The sequence below is a fragment of the Cyprinodon tularosa genome, unplaced genomic scaffold (genome assembly GCF_016077235.1).
Source record: "Cyprinodon tularosa strain WSP-4 unplaced genomic scaffold, ASM1607723v1 ctg131, whole genome shotgun sequence".
Taxonomy (NCBI): Eukaryota; Metazoa; Chordata; class Actinopteri; order Cyprinodontiformes; family Cyprinodontidae; genus Cyprinodon; species Cyprinodon tularosa.
Window position 1 is genome coordinate 669,376 of NW_024038126.1, and position 20,523 is coordinate 689,898.

Sequence of the window (20,523 nt, forward strand, 5' to 3'; positions counted from 1 at the left end):
TGAAATGTTTATAGGCCGATATCTGAGCTAATCTAAAAAGGCCACGTTTGCTAATAATCAATGAGCCATATATCAGCGCTAGCAGATCGTAGTGATGTAAACACTCTTTAGTGTGGATGCTGTTACTGATAAAAGAAGATAAAAAGGTTGCAAAGAGTCCAATTTTCTTATTTATGACCAAAGATCCAACCCAGAGCCACTTCAATGACCTTATCCAGTAAACATCAGACCGTCTTTTTAAATAAATAGGGGAAATAAATTAGCAAAGGAATATTCTATAACAAATGCGTCCTTATGAACCGAATGACATCAGCTCTGGTCCAAATATGCCATATGAAGGTTGGAAGAAGAAAAACATTACGTATGCATTCACTGAAATATTTGAGGAAGGAAAGTGCATCTCTAAAAATGATTTGTGAAACAACTTTGAAAGTTTAAAAGGCACCAAGCTCCGCTAAATAGTCCACTGGATGAGGGTCCAAATGGTAGCAAAAACCAGGATAGTTCATGATAAGATTTGATGAACCAGCTCAAAACACATGAAAAGAATCAATAGTTCTTGCCGGCCAAGGCACGACCATAAGCACACAGAGGTCCAGGAGATAAACACTGGTGGATTTTCTGCTCTTTGCAGCTTTAAGTTGTTTAAGCAAACAAAAACAAATGCAATCTCTCACGTGAGACTAGATCTAAGTATTAAAACTGATTCCAAAGGCAAAAATGATCTTCTAAAACCAGTGTGTAACAAAGGAGGAATTAATGCCTTTTATGTGATTAAACCAAAGAAACTTGGTCAACTATGCCCTCCAGATCCAAAGACCCCAATAAATGAACAACACATCTAAACAGTGCTGTGGGTCAAAGATGGCGATAAGAATCCAACTTTCCCCGGCCCGTGGGTAGGTGGACCTAAGGTGACAGAGGACTACAGGAGAAGGAGCCCTGTTGTTAATCCAAGGAGGCGTGGGTCATACAGTGGCAGTCAGAGGGAAGACTGGTGGGATGATCACAACTCCTTCTTTGTGTCTGGAAACAGTTACATTCCTCTGCAAAGCTCAAACACAGGGTCTGAGTTTTCATACTTCAACATTAGCATTTCAATTACTTTAAATGTAATCTAATAAATGGAGGACTGGAACACTGTGTCGGATTATAAACCCTTCTCCCTTACACTTCTAAGGAGTCAATCATTAAGCACCATCCCCCTCAACTTCAGAGAGAACTGACATCCTCACTGACAGCAACCCGCTGTCCAGTTATTGACCCACCTTTCAATCATCTCAGCACAAGAACCAACAACAGGCTTTCTGATATCCACAACAAGCTAGAATGGAGAATGACAGGACATTCACAGAGAGGAGGCAAACCACAAGTGGTTGACAAGGTTTCTGTCCCTTCTACGGATTTATTGATTTACCAAAGTCTCAGAGTTACAGCAGAGAAATCCGAGCAAAGTCCCCACAGACAAACAAAACAGACGGGTTAGTGGAGAGTGACACAAGCTGAGAAACCAACAGAATGATGTTTCAGCGCCAACCTGAGTGAGATATTCCCCAGTTTTTTCTTCTTCTTGGCTCTTCTTTCTACTCCTGCTGATAAAGGAATCAGATCCTACTGCTCAGACATCCTCATCAAGTGGCAAAGAAAAGGAGTCTGCTCCTCAAGGCAGGGCCAGAGATACAGTTGGATCTTTTCAGCCCTGCTATCAGCTCTCACAGTGCGCTCGCTGCACGCTGACACTGACACAGTCTGTTTGGGAAGGAGGATCCCTCACATCCCTCTGCTCATGCTTCTCTGTCCCTACTACTAACATGAAGGCTCCACCCAGTGGTTGCTTTGCTTGCTGCTTCGCCTCTTACAGTAAAATAAAGCTAAACAGCATGGGAATACTAGCACTAGAAGCCCTTTAAGCTCATTTATTTTTAAGTGGGGACATAAATCTTTGCTGAAAAAGTCTGAAAAAGTTTCTCTATCATTTATTATTTGGTACGAAGGACCAACTCTGCCATATTTAAAAATAAATACAGAAATAAGTAAATGCTCAATAAATAAATAAATAAGAATACAATAAACAAATAAATGTAGGTAAAAATCCAATTATACAGTGAGACATAAACGTATATATCTCTTTTAATTAGCTTGTTTATTTATTCGCCTTTGTAATAATTAACTTATTTATTTATTGTCGGTTATCATCTTGACACTATAAAACACACCCCTTCCTCGTTTACATAATGAGGCAGAAATGCATACAGAAATGTAAATACGACAGGAAGAAATAAATAACGCTGAAGAAATAAAGGGTAAAAAAATACAAAGGAAGAATAAAACAGACAAAAATATTATATCATGCACATAAATAAATACTTAAAAAAATAACTAATAAATAAATAAAGTTGAAGATTATAACGGTCGATAAAAAATTAAGGTAATCATTACAAAGGCGAAAAAGTAAAGAAGCTAATTAAAAGAGATATATGCATTTATGTCTCACTGTATAATTTAATTTCTACCTACATTTATTTGTTTATTGTATTTTGGGGGCAATTAATTGTATGCCTATTTATTTATTGAGTATTCATTTATTTATGTATATATTTATGTATATATTTCAAATATGGCACAGTTGGTACAGGAAAATATATTCATATTTTAAGGCGGGGAAACAATTATTTGTGATTAATTGATAATTGAATTAATCATCAACTAATTTAGCGATCGATTAATAGTTAACTGGAGCATAGAGACTCTAAAATATGCCTTTAGCTGAAAGAGCAACCCACTAAGAGCAGTAATTATACTAAAAGTGAAGAAATGAGCAAAATAATCATTAGTTGTTTAAAATATATTTCAAAGAGTTCAAAGAGTTGTAGTGTTTATGCCAATAGGGTTTTCTTTGGGGAAAAACACAGCTACAGTATAAGTCCAGTAAGCAGGGTGCTTTATGTTTGTGATGGTGGGAAAAAAAGGATTTCAGCTGGATTTTCTTTACAAGCGGCTGGTTGGCATCTAAATCTGGAGATGCACCTGTGTGCATTTGGCTCTGACTCAAACCTTTGGGAAATTTTTAGCTGAATGAATTTTGTTTTGTTTTTTTAAACCATTTCTGCTTTTCCTTAAAACCAAGCATTCTCTGTTCTTTCCTGTTTTATAGCCTCGCATGACAAGAAAAAAGGATGAGATCCTATTTATGACTAATGAAACAGAACTGAGCTGGATTGCTTGAATTAATGTCACACTAAAAATAAGATTTTATATTTAGCTCAAAAGCCCTGTTTGACTTTATGGAAAAGAAAACGTTCATGTTTCCCAGAAACTGATTCATTTTTTTTCCATAAATGACTGCATCTTTTAGTGCATTTTTAAAAGGTTAAATCATTTAATGTTTACCAGAGATCTTAAGCACCAAATATACCAGAGTCTGCATAATGTTAAAGGCTGAGCAAAGACTTATGTCTAAAATGAAGTTAAAACAAACATCATGAACGTTTTTAATTCTGACTGATAAATAAAACTTTCAATCTTAAGACTATTAATAAAGACCCAGTTGGTATTTAATTTAAGACATTTAATTTCCAGGCCGGTCATAATGACTTTTGCCTACAAGATTGAGTTAAATCTGCTCGACACCAGCTGGATGTAAAACAGGATCTAATGGGAATGTGTCCCAAGAAATTGAGCAATTTTCCCAGGATTATTTGTTACAGACTGAATTTCTACAGCATGAGTGATCCACCCGCGCAGGGTGTTCCTGTAGCACAGAGCAGACAGGCTTGCCTCATGTCTGCTTGGAGACGGATGAGTCAAACTGGAGCTCATAGCTGTGCAGCCTGAACTCGGTCGCCTTGCAGCGACAAAACCTCCTGAGTAATGCAAAAATTTAGTTTCAGCTCAGGCTGAAAGTGCTGTTATTTCCCAGAAAAAAAAATACTATGGGTATTTTGGGGGGAAATAACACCTAATAGAAAATAAAAATAAAAACTCAATAAGAAAAACAAGATTGATACTATTGCTGAAAAACCTTTTCCTCACACAAACCACTATAGAAATATATTGAAATAAAAATATAGCTAAATAAATCTGTTGTATCCTTACCCTCAAGCATATTTTACTAAATACAGCTGATCTCAGATCTGTCGTATTAAGCTTTATTATGCCTTTTTTGACCGATACAGAAAGTTTTTACAGGTCTGATCTGTGTGTCCCAAACGTAATCATTTCCAGATGGTTTTACTTTTTCTTTTATTAAAGTTATAGTTTTGACAATTTTGTTAACGTGCATCCATAATGTATGGGGGGGGGGGGGGGGGGGGGGGGGGTATATCTGACCTGCTGGTCACAGATCAGACCTGATGAAGGAGAATTTCAAAATAAAATCTCTAACCAATGAGATTAGATTCTATTTTTATTATACTTTTTAATGAGAAACAACAGAGAAAACTGTAAAATTTAATGAAAACTAAAAAAAATACGTACATAATGAATTTCTTTAGCACACAGCATGATCTCCAAAGCTCTTTTCGCTTCTAATCCCTTCAAAGTAAAATGTCAAGTTGTGGCCAATCATCGAATGACTAGAGGACATAGGTATTGTTATTTTGTTATTTATGTTTTTTTTTATCTTCTTACAGTGAAAGAATTTGGATTATTACTTCAACTGATTATGTAACAGTAAGCAGTATATTAGAGTTGTAGTATTGCAACATACACAAGAATATATTTAACAGCATTGACTAGGGTTTAATTTTCTTCTGGCATATTTTTCTGATGCCTGGATATCTTGTCCCGACACATGCAGCGCTGCAGAATGCATAGAGAGGCCTCTGCACTGTGCAGCTTGAGGCTAAAGCAAACAGGGTTAAAAAGTCTAAATGTGCAACAACTTCATGCATGCAGGAACTCAAAGGCACCAGATCCATCGTTATGGACCGTGCAGCGTCACCTTCTGGAACAATCCATTGTTTTATTAGCATCTACTGTTTTCTATGCAGCTCTTCTCTATGTTATCCCTCAAAAGCGGAAGAGCTGCTATTTCCCACAATGCACGCCTTTGTCCCCCTGATGCCACTAGCCTTGATTCTTATCAGTGGACGTCCTATTGTCAACATCCTCCTCCCCGTTAAAAATACCCGTCCTGAAACACATGGTGGGAAAAAGTTGGGAAGATTTGTTTTAATCAACAAGCAGCTTCGCTTTAGATGGCTTTCCCTTCGCCTGCTACTTTCTTTTTTTCTTTTGCTTTAATGACGTTTTAAACCCCTACAAAAAGTGTTGAAACCTGTTTCCGGTTGAGTGATTTGTCAAACTCCCAGCTTCCTGTTTGTGCGTTGCTCTGTTTATTGTGTAGAGGAATAAAAGTTCAACCTTACACAACAATAAAAAATTATCTAAATAAGTGTTTTAAATAAATATAGCCTGTCTTTTACCCCCAAAGATTTTTGTAATATAAAATATATCCTCAGAAACAAAGGTTTGCATTTCTATGTTAAAAAAAAAGTGTTAAAATATGGCTTTAACATCCTAAAATGACTCAGTTGAATACATTTCGGCCAAACCCTAAAACAGTAAAGCTCTATTTAATGAGCAGATTGGGAAACATGTTTAAACACTTTCCTTCTTGATGTTCTGTCAGCTGCTATTTTAAATCTCTAGCGTCTACCGACAGGACTGATAAGACCGAAAGGCCTTACAGGAAAGACAAAACTAAAGGCGTGTCTCTACCTGGAGCAGACAAACCTGACGGAACAGAGGAGAGAAGGAAGAAAGGAGGGACACATGTTCAGCTTTGAAATGAAATGGTTAGAGCCGTAAATACTGACAGGATGAATCATCAGAAAAGCTCCCAACATATTCGTATATAAACTAAGGACATGGCCTGGTGACATCTGGGATATTTGGGAGTTTAAGTGTCACACCTGCACCATGATTCAGTGCAGGTGTGAAAAAACAGCCCAAAAACAATCAGTTTTTACTAAAACTATCGCCTTTATGCCATACTACTTCAAGGTAGAGTTCAAAATCATTCGAGAAAAGGGGTTCATTAAGTACAAAAACAATAGGAACAAATAAAATGTTGTGCTTTTAAACAAAACTTTGATTATAAGCACAATAAAAGCTGACGTCTCTAACAGTGAAAATTCCAATTAAACAGGTTATAAAAGGTTAATTACATTTTCACCAGGTGTGACACTGGATTTACTGGATTGGCTGGGTTAAAAAAAACTCGATTTAATCGATTTTGAATCGATTCCTTTAAATTTTTGCAAAATCGATGTCTAGGGAATGAGATCGATTAGTTTTATAGTGACGTGCGTGACGTTCACATTCAAATGAACAGGAAAGATGCTCTCAAGATGACTTCAAGCCAAATATGCAAATATAGCCAATAGGTTGAGTAAAGACATTAACAAATGGGGGCTGACCAGAAAACACCCTGTAGTTGTTACAGACAACACTGCAAATATGATTTGTGAATTGAAGATAATGCAGCTCATGCATGTCTGCTGTGTCATGTCTGCTTGCACGTGTGAGGCTTCACTTTTTCACTTTTCACAAACAAGTTTTCACTTTTGAGACAGTTTTTTTTTACGTATCAAGTTTAAACTTTCCGATTTACAAGTTTACACTTCGCGTTTAATATGACAGTAAAAAATAAAATACATGAGTATTTTAAAACACAGTTGAACCACTTTCATTATTGTAAAAACAGATCGAATCGACATTAATTGATTTAGAACTGTATGAGTCAAATCGAATCGATTCAGGACTTTGGCTAAAATACCCAACCCTAGTATTTAAACTAAATGGTTCTTAGTGAGAAGGTATTTAATTGACCTTCTGGAATGATTTGGCAATACATTCAATCAACCAAAAAAAAAAACAGTTCAATTCTGTTTATTTATAAATCACCAATTCACAACATGTCATCTCAGGGCACTTTACAGAGACAATTCAAGTTGGACTGATTCAATGTTTTCTATCTAAGGAAAATGAGCTGATTGCATCGACTCATTCAATCCGTTACAAGCATGCTTGTAGCGACAGTGGAGAGGAAAACCAGTTATATCAGAATTTGTCTTCGAGCACTTCTAGAGCTAAAGCTAATGCTAATGCATTGCACACTGCCAACAAACACAAATAGAGTTGCATTTTTCTCAAAATACTTCTTCCTTGCACTACTTCGGTTCGAAGTGCTTTAGGCAGCAGCCTAATTGGAGTTTCTGTTGTAATTTGTTGATATTGTGACCATACATAAAGTCACTTGTGACCTTTACACCTTTAACATAATGCAAAAACCGTAAATATAAAACCTTTTTCTTTTATTGTTCACCATCATTAGAAAACAGTTCTTTTTTAAATGCACCCAAATATAAAGCAGATTCCATGAAGTGTTAGTTGCATGGTTCCAGATATTAATGCAGGTGTAATAAATATGCCTGTAGTAAGATTGTTATAATTTACCCTTAAATTAGGATTTCTTTGCCAGAAACATTACATTTTTACGTGTTTTCCAAACACAAATGTCTTTCTAGTAAATCACAGCAACATCTGAGAGCAAGTTCATTTTTCATACCACTATATTTAAACGTAAGGACTGAGCTGACAGCATTTTATCGCTTCATTCTCTTAATCCATTTTCCACTAGAAATGGGCACGGTGAATGATGACCTGAGAGCAGAGCAGGTCGGCTCCTGATGCTGAAAGAAATGTGATTACAGGGAGATGATGAAGATGATCAAACTAGCAGGGCATTAGTGCCAGCCAAGGCCCACAGTACCACAGGGCCCATTAGAGCTCTCAGCTCCGCTCATTAGAAAACCATTAGAGAAAACTACTTTAACCCCTCGGACCACCAACTTTAAAGTGGCAGAGACAAATGTGCTCAAAGGGAATCTACTGATCATCTCACTGGTCTGACTGCAAGTTAAAAATAAAATAAAAACAAGACAGCTGTATGTGTGCGCCAGCCTGCAGAACAACAGGACAGAAGCTTCCAGCCGGATCAGTCAGACTCCTACTATTATCCAACATGATTAACAGTGACGCAAAGTCTAATTAATAATACTGCCAGGCTAAACCAAGGAGATGAAAGCATCAGCAACAAAGGCCCTCTGTCTAAAAGCAAAGGGCCCCCCCACTCACCCATTACAGGGGCACAACACGCTGAAACAATGCTGAATAAAGGGATTCCAACTGTTGTCAACATTGCTGTACTATGAAGACAAATGAAAAACAATGACTTTATCTATGAGGGCTGTCATTCCCACTTGTTGCTATGCATTCATGGAAAAATAATAAAGAGATCATATTTATTTATTTATTTTTTTCCTTTTTTAAAAAAAAAAAATAACATTTAAAAATAATACAAATAAATAAAAAAAAAATAAGGGGAGAATATTTCTTTTTTTAAAATAAAAGAAAGTAATAAAAGAAAAAAAAGGGGAGAATACTTATTATTTTTTATTTCATTTTTATAAATAAACGAAAATAATAATAATAAATAATTTTAAATAAAAATAAAGAAACAAATATAAAGGGAGAATATTTCTTTCTTTTTCTTGCTCTTTAAATAAAAAAATAAAAAATAAAGAAAATTAAAAAAATAAAGAAAAAAATTAAGGGAGAATATTTATTTATTTTTCTTGTTCTTTAAGTAAAAGAAAAGAAAAAAATAAAGGGGAAATATGTTTGTATTTTTCTTTTTTTTTTTAAATAAAAGAAAATAAAGAAAAAAAATAAAGGGAGAATATTAGTAAAAAGTGGCTGAACTATCTGAGCACAGACAGGAACGTGTGTTTTAACAGGAAGAGGTAGAATTTTCACTAGAAATAGGCCTACGTTTCTGTTTTGCTTTATATGTGTTGTTAACTAGTTGCTTGATAAAAATATAAGCGATGGGGGGAATAAAAGTGTAAATATTAAAAATAACCATACAATTTGAATAAAATGAGTAAACTTGAGAAATAAGAAACTAGCTAGACGCCTCCTCTCCTCTGCTTCAAGGTTAATTATCTATATAGAACTTTATATAGATCAACTCATGGTTCTGATCAAAATGTCTCTTTGACTTGTTTACTCACCGACTCCTTCTTCCGACTTTAACACCATGCTGCTCTGTCAGTCCGCACAGAAAAGAACGAAAAAAGTTTCTGGAGATTTCCAAGAGCAAAAAGTTTGACTGTTAAAAACGACCGAAAGATTCAATTGGCTTTAAAGTTTTGTTTAACAAATAAATGTAGGTGGGATATATCGTAATGTCCGGCTGTTCGTAGTAATGTCGGTACCGAAGTCAGCCCAAAGGGAGTGGTTTCAAGGTACTAAAAGGACTAGAACCAGCCTTAGGAAGCTGTCAAGTCAAAATAAAGCAAATTAAACCATTTCCTGTTCTGCCTTTCATAATAAAAGAAAAACATATACAGAGTAATATAGAATTGAATAGGAAGGTCTACTCCTGTGAAACGTTATTGCTATCTACACACTACATTGTGTGATTAGAAAAATGGAAAGTATAGGCAAAAATTATTTTATTTGTGTTAAGAATTAAATTTTGTAAAATCAGAGAAGCAGATAGGCAGAGTAGTTTATATCATGCTTATTTTTTAAATCAGTTTAATCTAATACATTCTCACACTGAACTCCTCAAATGTTAATCTATACAGGAAATTTATGCTATTTCAATAATCAATAAATACATATTAGATTATCTATGAGAGTTGTAAACTTTTCTTTACGATGCGAAGATGTTAAGTAGGACTATCGATTATAGACAGCAAACATAGACTTAGACAATTTTTATTGTCATTTTGTATACACACAGTTTATATAAAACCAAATTTTATTTAGAACAGTTTCCCAGACTGTAAATTAACATTTCCATTCCATAAAGTGCAGCAGTGATCAAATGTAAACAATGTGGGAGGAAAAAAATGGTGCAAAAAAACTCATTGATATGGGAAATCGGAGCATTAAATATATATGCTGAAAATATGTAGGATTTTTGGTTTGCTGTTATCAGTGTGATGCAGAGTCTGTGACATGATTTAGTTTTCAACAGTTCAGCAGTCGGATGGCGGTGGGGAAGAAACTGTTACAGAATCTGCTGGTCCTGCACCGAATGCTGCGAAGCCTCTTCCCACAGGGCAGCAGGGAGAACAGTCCATGGAGGGGGTGTGAGGGGTCAAGTACATAAACAGAGGTGTTAAATACTTAATACCAACAAATAGTTTCAATTTCAATTCAGTTTATTTATATAGTGCCAATTCACAACACATGTCATCTCAAGGCACTTTACAGTTCAACAGATCATACAGTCAAATTGATTCAAAGTTTTCTATCTAAGGAAAACCAGTTGATTGCATCGAATCATTCATTCGAATGCAATCCCTCACAATAAGCATGCTTGTAGCGACAGTGGAGAGAAAAAAACTCCCTTTTAACAGGAAGGAACCTCCAGCAGAACCAGGCAATACTTAAGTACTGTGTTTAAGTAGCTTAAGTAGCTTTTTTTCAGTATGTGTACTTTACTGGAGTTCTCATTTTTCTGGCAACTTTTTAGTTGTACTCACTACTTTTGAACACAGTTGTCTGTACTTTCTTCTCCTTACCTTCTCCAAACTGTTTTGTTACTTCTCTACATATTGATAACTAAATATTGTAACAAAACAGCAAATCAGGAAGATAATCTGTCCAGTTAGAGCATAGTTTGCTAATAAAAAACACTGACATGAAGACAGGCCACTGAAAAACATTTCAGTTGATGGCTCATATTGTGAGACACAATATATTCCCCCATTTATTAGATTTCAGATTTATATGTTTATTATGTTTAGAGCTCAATTTTACACCACTTGCAACTTTAATTGTGTGAAAACCGGAGCTCTAAAACTATTTTATTGTCTGACAATTTCAACTAAGAGCAAAACTAGACAGCCCTTTCTAGGTTTTTGCTATGAAAATAGTGAACCAAAGAGAAATATTAAGCTATTTTTGTGATATTTCTTACTGAAGTAAATAATGTCGGTACTTTTGACACCTGTGCACATAAACTGATTATAAACTACAAACCGATGCGAGTTATATAATACATACTCTTAATCTGAAGACTCGCCTTGCGTCATTTCCGGTTTCACTCCCGTTTCTCGGCTCTGGCAGAAACCACCAGACTAGTTGCGCTCGATTTGCTACCGTATGGGCGCGCGGCCACCGACATGCACGCGCACGTGCACTTACCAAGATCTGTTGTTGGGAGAAAAAAGTGAGTGGGGGCAGGGAGAGAATGTGACGCACTCAGAGCGGCAGCTCTCCATGAAGCCACATCCGCAGAGAGCAGAAGGCTGTGCCTTCAGACTTTCAACTCGGAAGCAAAAGTCAGAAAATAGCTACAAAGTTAATCCAGACAACAAAAACCTGAAACCATTTTGGAACACCTGTTGAATGTTCAGACTTTGTGATTCCTGAGGACATTTGCAAACCTGCTTTTACAATTGATTATACAACAAACATTCTCCCCATACCAGATGACTTACTCAGGCACTTCAGCCTAACTGATTATATCATTTTTTTTAGTTTATTTTTTATTTTTTTAGAAAGACTAACAAAAAATAGTGGGTAGTTGTTAAATGAAAGTGATTTGTTAAAATCCAGCTGTTCTGTAAAGCAGGGGTCAACATTTTCCTATAATCACTCTATTACATATGGAGTAATGTAATGAGATTAAATTAGCCCTGGAATTATTAAAGTATTTCTGATTCCTCATTGATGGGACAGGTGTTGAGAATGAAATGGTGCCCAGTGCCCAGCTTGAAAGAGCTCCTGTGTGTCGCTTAATGTATGCATTGATGACTTAAAGACATCTTCTGCCTCCATTTATCTGTTTACTACAGTCTGTTGAATTCATGTTAATGTGTATTTAAAGACATTTCAAATTGTGGAAAAAATTGCATTAAAAAAAGTCTAAGCAACCAAAACTTTCACGACCCCCATGCAGTACCTACTGTTATGGCCCAAGGCCTTTCCTCAGTCCTTAACGTCCCTGTGTAGAGCTTCTAATTGGTGCTGATTGGAAGTGGAGGAAGCTGGCCAGACTGACGTCAAATCCATCTTAAGGAGCACCAATCTTCCTCACCTGGAGGCCCAAGCCAAGCTCCACAGTAGGGGTGTGCAAAATAATCATCATGATGATGCATCGTGATTCTAATTTTCGTGTTCTACTGCATCGATTCTTGACGCCAAGTATTGATTATTAATTTAAGAAAATGAATAAATAAAATTGCATGAATGGTTTGCGAACATCAGCCAAAGACAAGTGTAATGCAACTTCCAGTCCAGTAGATGTCGCTGCGAATGTGTTGACGCACGCTGCCTTCTGTCACAAGCATTTCCGGCCGTGGGATACTGCGCCGAGCCATTCAAAAACAAAACATGGAGGGGAAAATATTGCAATGCATCGCAATAATTCAAGTATCGTGATGCATCGTGATAGAATCGCATCGTGGCCTGTGAATCGTGATTCGAATCGAATTGTGACTTCTTTGGCAATACCCACCCCTACTTCACAGCCCAAGTCAGATGATCAACCCTAGCTGGTAGCAGCCCAGCTTGGAGGAGCCCAGCTTATTCTTTCTCCCTCTCTGCCACCTACTTCTCTCTTTCACTCTCCTCTCCAACCATTTATGCTTTTTGTTAAATAAATCCCACTTTAAGTTATCCCCATGCGTGGCTTCCCTTTAATTTGTTATGGTCCAAGAGCCAGGTCATAACACCTCCGAGGACCCCAAACAAAAATAAATATTATAATCCCTCATAATAAATAACAAGAATATTTTAATAGCACATTCTTTCAAAAAAGACACCCAATGAAGAATTAAAGGAGCTGCTAAGGTGGTCAAATTTAGCCAAGAGGACATATAGTAGCCAACCAATAGGAATTATCCTTCACAGCTTGCCGATGCCATGTAGAAAACACAGCTGATATGTGGAATAAGGAGTTGTAGTCAGATTAGTAGTAAAATGCAACAACCCTCTGAACACACCATCCCTCTTTATAAAGCATGGCGGCGGCAGCATTATGCTGAGAGGATTTAATGCTTAAACACGAACAAAGAACGTGGGGAGAGTTGACAGGAAGATGGATTGAGCTAAATACAGCGTGATGGAAATCATTTCAGGGAAATAGTTGATGTTAAGGAAGCCACCAGAAAACAAATAGAATCTAATCATACCAATCTTTGTTTCAACTGTAATCCAAATGTTAAGAAAGTCCTAAATGCTGAAAAACAAAAAGCTAAGGGTGTTTTATGACCTTATGATCATTTCGGGGGAATTTAAGCAAAAGAGTTTGTGAATTGTTCTTGAAGATCCCAACAACAAATAGACGGGAATTTTCTGCTATTACGGGGATTCTTTCGTCTGCATAAGGGAGAAAACTGATGCCTTTTCCTTCTTTTCATAAACAAGATTAGATCAATGTGTCGTTGAAATGAAACAGACACCAGCATGATCTTCTAAGGTAAGAAAGCATGTCCCTGCTTGCTGGTGAAAACAAGAGAGATGAAGAGGAATGCAGCGAACAGAGAGTGATGAAGGCCAGCTCTATGTTCTCTGTTCACTGTCCTATTTCATCCGGTTTTACTCATAATTGGTATCCTATAGTAGCAGCTTAGGCAAACATTATGGTGGGTATAGGTTCCTATGCAGTGAATGGTCACATATATGCACTAAACAAAGAAAATAAGATATTCCTCCTCTTACATTACTGACTTTATTAAAATTTCTTAGGATAGTTCTAAAACTTCTGTGTCTTATCTTCGCATCAGAGTCCTTATCTACAAGCTTCGACTTGTGAATGCATCAATTGTTGGGTACACACTCAACAACTGACAATGCAGCCTGTGTGAAAATGAACTCTCTCTCACAAAGTTTCAATTCATTGTTGCTAAGTTCATCCATGCCCTGGAGCATTGCTCCAGAGATGCGCCTAAACCCCAGAACAAATGAAACCAGAGATCCTTTTGACCTTTACAGGAGTTAGTTAAAAAGCACACAAAGTGTACTTTCTTCTGCAGCTTCCTGAAGCCACCGAACATGTGAAGTTAATCGAGTGTTTATGTTGATATCTGATATTCGTCCCTCCATATGTTGGGGGAAAAGTTGTTGTTTTTTTGTTCATGCAAAACAATGCGGCTGGTTTCCTTCATGTTTTGTTTGTACTAATCTGTTGACTGGATACTGCTGGATCAAGAATTCATTTATATTTTTAACTAAAAACACATGATATAGGTGTTTAGAAACCGGTGCTAAAAGATACACAGAAACATTGCATCAATATATGAATTAACAGGGTTTTGCATTTAGTATTTTAGGAAATCCATAAAGAAATATTGCACCTTATCTCAAATCAGGCCTATAATTGGATTAAGGACATTAATAAAAGATCATACCATATTTTAGGAAAAGCCATTCTATACTGTTATAAATGATATGCTGATTAATTTGACGTAAACTCTGTAAATTCAACTTTTATTTCTAAACCTCTACAGTATTGTTTGGGGATTTTTATGCTTATAAATTGAACAATGTTATGTTCTGAATCTGAAATTAAATTAAAAAAAAATAATTCCCTTTAGCTGCAGTTTTTAAATGGATGCACAATGTCTTAAAAATAAAACATGAATTTAAAATGTTAGTCAGGATCCTACTATAAAGGGTGAATTAATACAAATATCATAAACTGGGTTATTATGCATGAAGGATATGTTTACCTTAGTGTTACTCCCTTCCCTTAAATTTGGTATTTAAATATGTTTCTCATCATGGCTTATTTAACAACAAGTTAGCAAATTAGTTAAATGTCTTATATAACCTCGCAAATACTTATAAAGTGCCTTTTCGCTTGTATATGCTCGGATACATGCTAATAAACCATAAAAGCATCTAAAACGTAATTATTTCAGAATAAAAAAGTTGAAACTCCAATAGTTACATGGATTCATTTTTGTAGATGTGACGACTCCTGCAGGACCCTTGTGGTCAGGTTGGTTTATTTTAATCTGGAGCCCTGATTATTAATCTAGGGTATTCTAGGAATAGGTAAAGCCTTTAGTTTGTTGCAAACTTAGGAGTTCCCAAACTTTTCCATGCAGCATTAGCTTCTGCTCTGGGACTCCCTTTGCAAACTAACAGACAATTATAAAAAATGTATGTAAAGAAAAAATCTACTTTTACAAAGTTGTTCTTGTATTTATTCCAGTCAAATTACTATTATATTAAATCTGAGTATTTTTCAACACTGTATTATATTCTCTCTACATAAAAAATATTTTTAATAAATTGTAAATAAGAAGAGAACAAACAACATCCAACATCTCAGAGGGCTGGGCTTAATGTTTGTCACTTCTATACGGATATTATTGACAACTTTTGCTCCATGTTTGGCTTTGAGCATCTTTAAGTTGAATAACTTAAAAACGCACAAATACTTTGTTGCAAAAGGGAAATGAGAATTTCATACTACTTTCTAACATGGTTGGACCAGTGAAGAGCCTCAGCTTTAAATCCCCACAGCTTTTGATATTATTATGTTATTTTATGTTAAATTGCATAATGAAATATGTTATATATGGAAGATTACTAATACAAAATTTCTATTTTTTTGTCTTCTTTCTTATTATTAAATCAGATTATTCCTCAACTAATACACAATACGTTTCCCAGACTTTAAAGCTTATCACATTAAAATTCGAACCTAGAGGCTTGTGTTGAGTAGTCTGTCTCTGTCTGTCTGTCTGTCTGTCTGTCTGTCTGTCTGTCTGTGTGTCACCTTTTGTTTATTTGAGTAATGAAATCTCATTTGATGCATTGTGCATTTTCACCTCAAGAGACGCCAACAGTGCCCCCTGCTGATAAACTATTTTAACTGCAGGTGAAATTCGAAAATCATGGTGGGGAAAAAAAGGTCTAATTTAAAAAAATGTGTGCAAAAATATTTGTATTGAACTTCCCACATACCGGTATATTATGAAATCTTCCTTAATGTACATTATCTGGAAGCATAAACAGCGTGTATATAGTGTATGTATGTATGTATGTATGTATGTATGTATGTATGTATGTATGTATGTATGTATGTATGTATGTATGTATGTATGTATGTATATATATATATATATATATATATATATATATATATATATATATATATACATATATATATATATATACATATACTTTCCAAAGTAAAGAGAAAGTAATTAGTTATAATAATAGGTACCCATAGTGAGTATTTATTTTTTTTTCCACTTTATTTCCATTACAATTGACTGTAAGATTAAACACCAATTATGAAAACAAATACAGTTTGCAAGCAGATATTACCTTTGCCTTGTGCTTTGCTGCCCTTCACATGACTCACCAGATTACAAATGCATCACACTCCATTCATAGGTGCAATAATAAGACCTTAGGATCGATGCATCCTATAATTTTGTGGATAAGAGGAAGGGCGGACCCTGAAATAATACAATATGTTCTAAACCTGGTATCACGTTTCAAATGATTGCACTACTGTAGAAAAGCATGCTGTGGGTGGCCAATCAGATCCCAGGTATACAAATTATATAGACCGGCACACCTTTCAGAAAACATTGTCGATGATACACAAACGCTCAGAAATAGTTCTGATGAAATCTGAGTGGCAAAAATGTAGGTGAAGGATGTGAAATACAGAGAGTTCCTGCTAAAGGACACAAACTAGCATTTTGCATTTCATGTTTACCTTTAAGAAAGTTTTCTGGACAATAACATAAGAACATCCTTCTTAACAGAGATATCATTTGCTGGTTCTGAAGCTCTTTGGACTGACTTCATCGGTTTATAGATTCCCACACATTCCTGCTGGAGGTGGCAATGCCAGATTCTGCCTGAGTCTGTGTCTGCAAGGCATCAGACTGTGAGTTAACAGCAGAAGACAGATCTTTGCTCCAAGGGGGCAAAACACATGCGATCTGTCCATTTATATCAGTGGGTTTCTTCTACTGTATGCAACTGCACACAGCTATGAGATAATTATCCCTTTTATCTTTTTTAAATTCAAGATAATGTGGAAATTTTATTTGGACAAATCATGGTTCCGACTATTTAAAAGAATAAAAATAGTTTTAAAAAAGTATTCCTTATAAAACAACAACAGAAATGAAAACTCAATAAAAAGCATTATGTGCATAATATTTCTTAAGATTTAATAAGAATTAATATATTGTTTAAAAAAAAAAACCTCAACACTGTGCTTTTTCTTTGCAACATATTTGCAGCAATGATCTGCTGATGGATTCTGTCCTGGGAATATGGGAGATTTTTTTATGCATTTACATTTCTAAGACAATTTCTTTGTAAAAACACTGACTTTAGATTGTTTTGGCATAACTTTATAACTATTTTGTGATTGATGAGCAGCAGAAACTAGTTCTCTGTCATAATGATCCTTGTGTGTTGGTAATGGTTTTAATTTGGGCCTGCATTGTCACCATCTACTTGTTTTGATATATTTTATATTTATATCATTGCTTTTCTGCCCTTGTTTATATCATTGTTCTTTATTATTATTGAGATTTTTCCTCTTAGGTTAATCTACTTTGGGCTCATTCTTCAAGTATTTTCATGTTTCCTTTGTTCATTTCAGTATCCTTCCTGTGCTTCTGTGGTTACTTTTTCAAGTTTAGCACTGTGAATTGTTGAGTGTCAAAGAGAAGAGCATAAATTGAGCAAATATGGCTTTAACTATAATGCTCCCCTCATCAAAAATTAAAAACAACGCTTTGGCTTTATTTCAGATGCAACTGGAGGTAAAAGGCAGAAAATAATGTAGGAGTGAAAGAAGGATAAAGAGATGTTTAAACAGATGTTTGCTTCTACACCTGCATAAAGAGACATAGAAAAATAAAAATAAAGTACAGCTTGATGCTATTACTGTTTATTATTCAAATAAAGGCTGTAAAATATGTCTTTTTTTGAAAACAGGGACTGAATTTGAATTGTTTAACAACATAAAGAAGATGCTGTGTTTTATGACAAAGAAAATCTACTTGCTTGTAAAAAAAAATTAACACATTTTCTTCTATCTGACTTAAGAGCATGCTATACCTTTGAAATAATTCTGAGAAGCAAATAACAATAACTAAACTCAGTGAGTATAAAGGTATCAAAAAATCAAGGAAGGATCCAAACAAACATTAAAGAGAACGAAAAAGAGCTGAAAATAGTCGGCAACAACTGACACCAACAGGGCAGCAGCCGTTCGTTTGCAATAAGCTGACCCGGTGAAATCCTCAAGCAGTTTGCTGTTGCTAATGGCCTCCTCTGAGTCTCCATGCACATCAGCGTCCTCAGCTGCTCCCACACCCTGCACACTATTGGCTCCCTGACAGAGTCCCAGCAAATGTTTCATAACCCACCTGTCTTACAGAGCAGATGGCAGCTGTGCTGATATTAGTCGGCTGAATAACTAATCTATTAGCATGCTTACTTTCCACGTAATAGTGAGACGGATCTTTGCAGGTGAAGAGACGTAATCCAAAAATATACATGGAAATAAATAGAATATTTAAAGTACAACACAGAGGGATGGCCCTAATTATCTTAATAATTTCTTATAGCAAGCATTATAGAGGAAACATATTATATATTAATATTATAATATAATAAAACATATATTGAACATATATCTAATATTATATATTAGATATTCAAGTAAAATTTCCCCAAAAAATTACTTTGGGTCATTTTAGGTCAGTCATATTTAAGACTGTAATAATTAGGCATAGAGGTTATGCTTTCATGTGCAAAGAAAATATATCAAAGAGGTTTCATGCTCCCTCTGAAAAACATCGGATAGCATGCTTCTTAGTGTCATTGTTTGGCTATGTTTGATACAGTTTCCATTTGTTTTAACTGACTTTAACTGACTTCTTTATGTCAGCTATTTTCTGGAGTAAAAATATGAAAACAGTTTTACTTTTCTTAAATGGCAGGCTCTTTTATCACTCCCTTTTTGAATCTAGGTTAATAAAAATGGGCCTCAGAAATGTGCCCTATTTATGATGTTTAAGGTCACTAACAAAACTTTTTTAAAGCATATATTTACAAAAGTAAGCATTCGTTCTGTTTATTTTTTATAGCTGTAATATAAGTTGGAGTTTTTCCCTATAAAGTATTAAAAGTGAAGGTTTGATTTTCTTTCCAACTTTTCCATTCTCAGATTATGCTGCAGCAATATAAGATACATTCATTTCTAGTTTTTATTTACCTCTATTGTTTGAAAACCAACAGCTGACAAATGTGCTGTATAAATAAAATCTGATGTCTCACATTAGGACAATGATTTTATATCATTTTCTGAAGCTTGTTTATTATACGGTTATAAATGCTTCAACCGGGGAAGTTAATAAAATAAGAATTAGAAAGCATTTGTATCATTATCATTACATATCAACAAATTCAGAAACAGATTCTTTATAGCTTTTCCCTTGCCTTTCTTTGCACAATTGCAACAGTGAAAGTATTCCATTTAAATACCTGACTTTCTTTAATTGGCAGTGAAAATCCACTAAGATTGCAATACTTAAAAAAAAAAGTCCAGCTAAGTTATTCTTAAGCTCAATGAAGTATCACCTCAAACACACTGCTTCCTTGTGTGACATCATAAAAACAAATTTTCACTAATATTGACAACTCCATCCGTTTGTCAAAGATAGGCTCTGTGTCTGCACCACTCAGGACAAACTCTTTAAATAACACTTCATAACTTATATGTATTAAATAACCAGGAGACATGACAACAGATTCTGATAGAAATTGTAATTTAGTCAGATCAGAGATTTTTTTTTTTTTATTTACATAAGGCAGCTGCTCACCTCCGGGCTCACCTCGAAGTGGCCTCCATTAACAGTTAAAAAGGCATTTTATACATCTCCAGTCGGCCACATCATCACATCATTACATCATACTTGTTAGCAGATAAGTAGACGTCCATGGCTTCAGCCTTATCAAAATATTGCACTGTTCTCAGCTGAAGGACGCCGCTCTCATTCCATTTCCAAATCTTTAGTATGTACAGAATGAAGATTATAACTGTATATCCGGACATAACTGCCTTAATTAGATAAACTATTGTGGAAAACATCAGTTCTGACACACAGCAGGCAGCTAATATTAAAGTGTAATAAACTCACGCACCATCAATGATAATTATCCCAGCAATTCCCCCTGAAAAGGAGACGTTTGCAATGTAACCTTTAAACAAACCCATTGTGTCTGCTCATGACCAGGATATAAATCATAGAAGAAAACTTTAAGCGCTATTTCTGTCAATATCGTAGAATCATGTAATAAACAATCAACAGTCCCCTTGATGATGTGGTATTAATCAGGGATCAAAAGTAATCACAATCAAAACTTCACAGACCAGATGTTGGCACTCAAGACCACAGTTTCAGCATTTAACTACAATTTGGGTTTCATCTAATTAAAGGA

General features: G+C 35.3%; 1 protein-coding gene across 4 annotated transcripts in view; it reads right to left on the minus strand.

The window, feature by feature from the left end:
- The window catches only part of cyth1a (cytohesin 1a), a 48,305-nt gene that overhangs the window by 21,073 nt on the left and 6,709 nt on the right, over window positions 1-20,523 (minus strand). The window contains exon 1 of one of the 4 annotated variants that reach the window (XM_038277431.1): window positions 9,081-9,319. The exons of 2 other annotated variants lie outside the window; for them this stretch is intronic. In XM_038277431.1, the coding sequence (XP_038133359.1) occupies window positions 9,081-9,108 (28 nt within the window). In that variant the 5' untranslated portion in view covers window positions 9,109-9,319. Of the gene's footprint in view, window positions 1-1,537; window positions 1,736-9,080; window positions 9,320-20,523 lie in introns of those variants that run through there. One more of the 4 variants, XM_038277433.1, reaches the window with a different exon arrangement.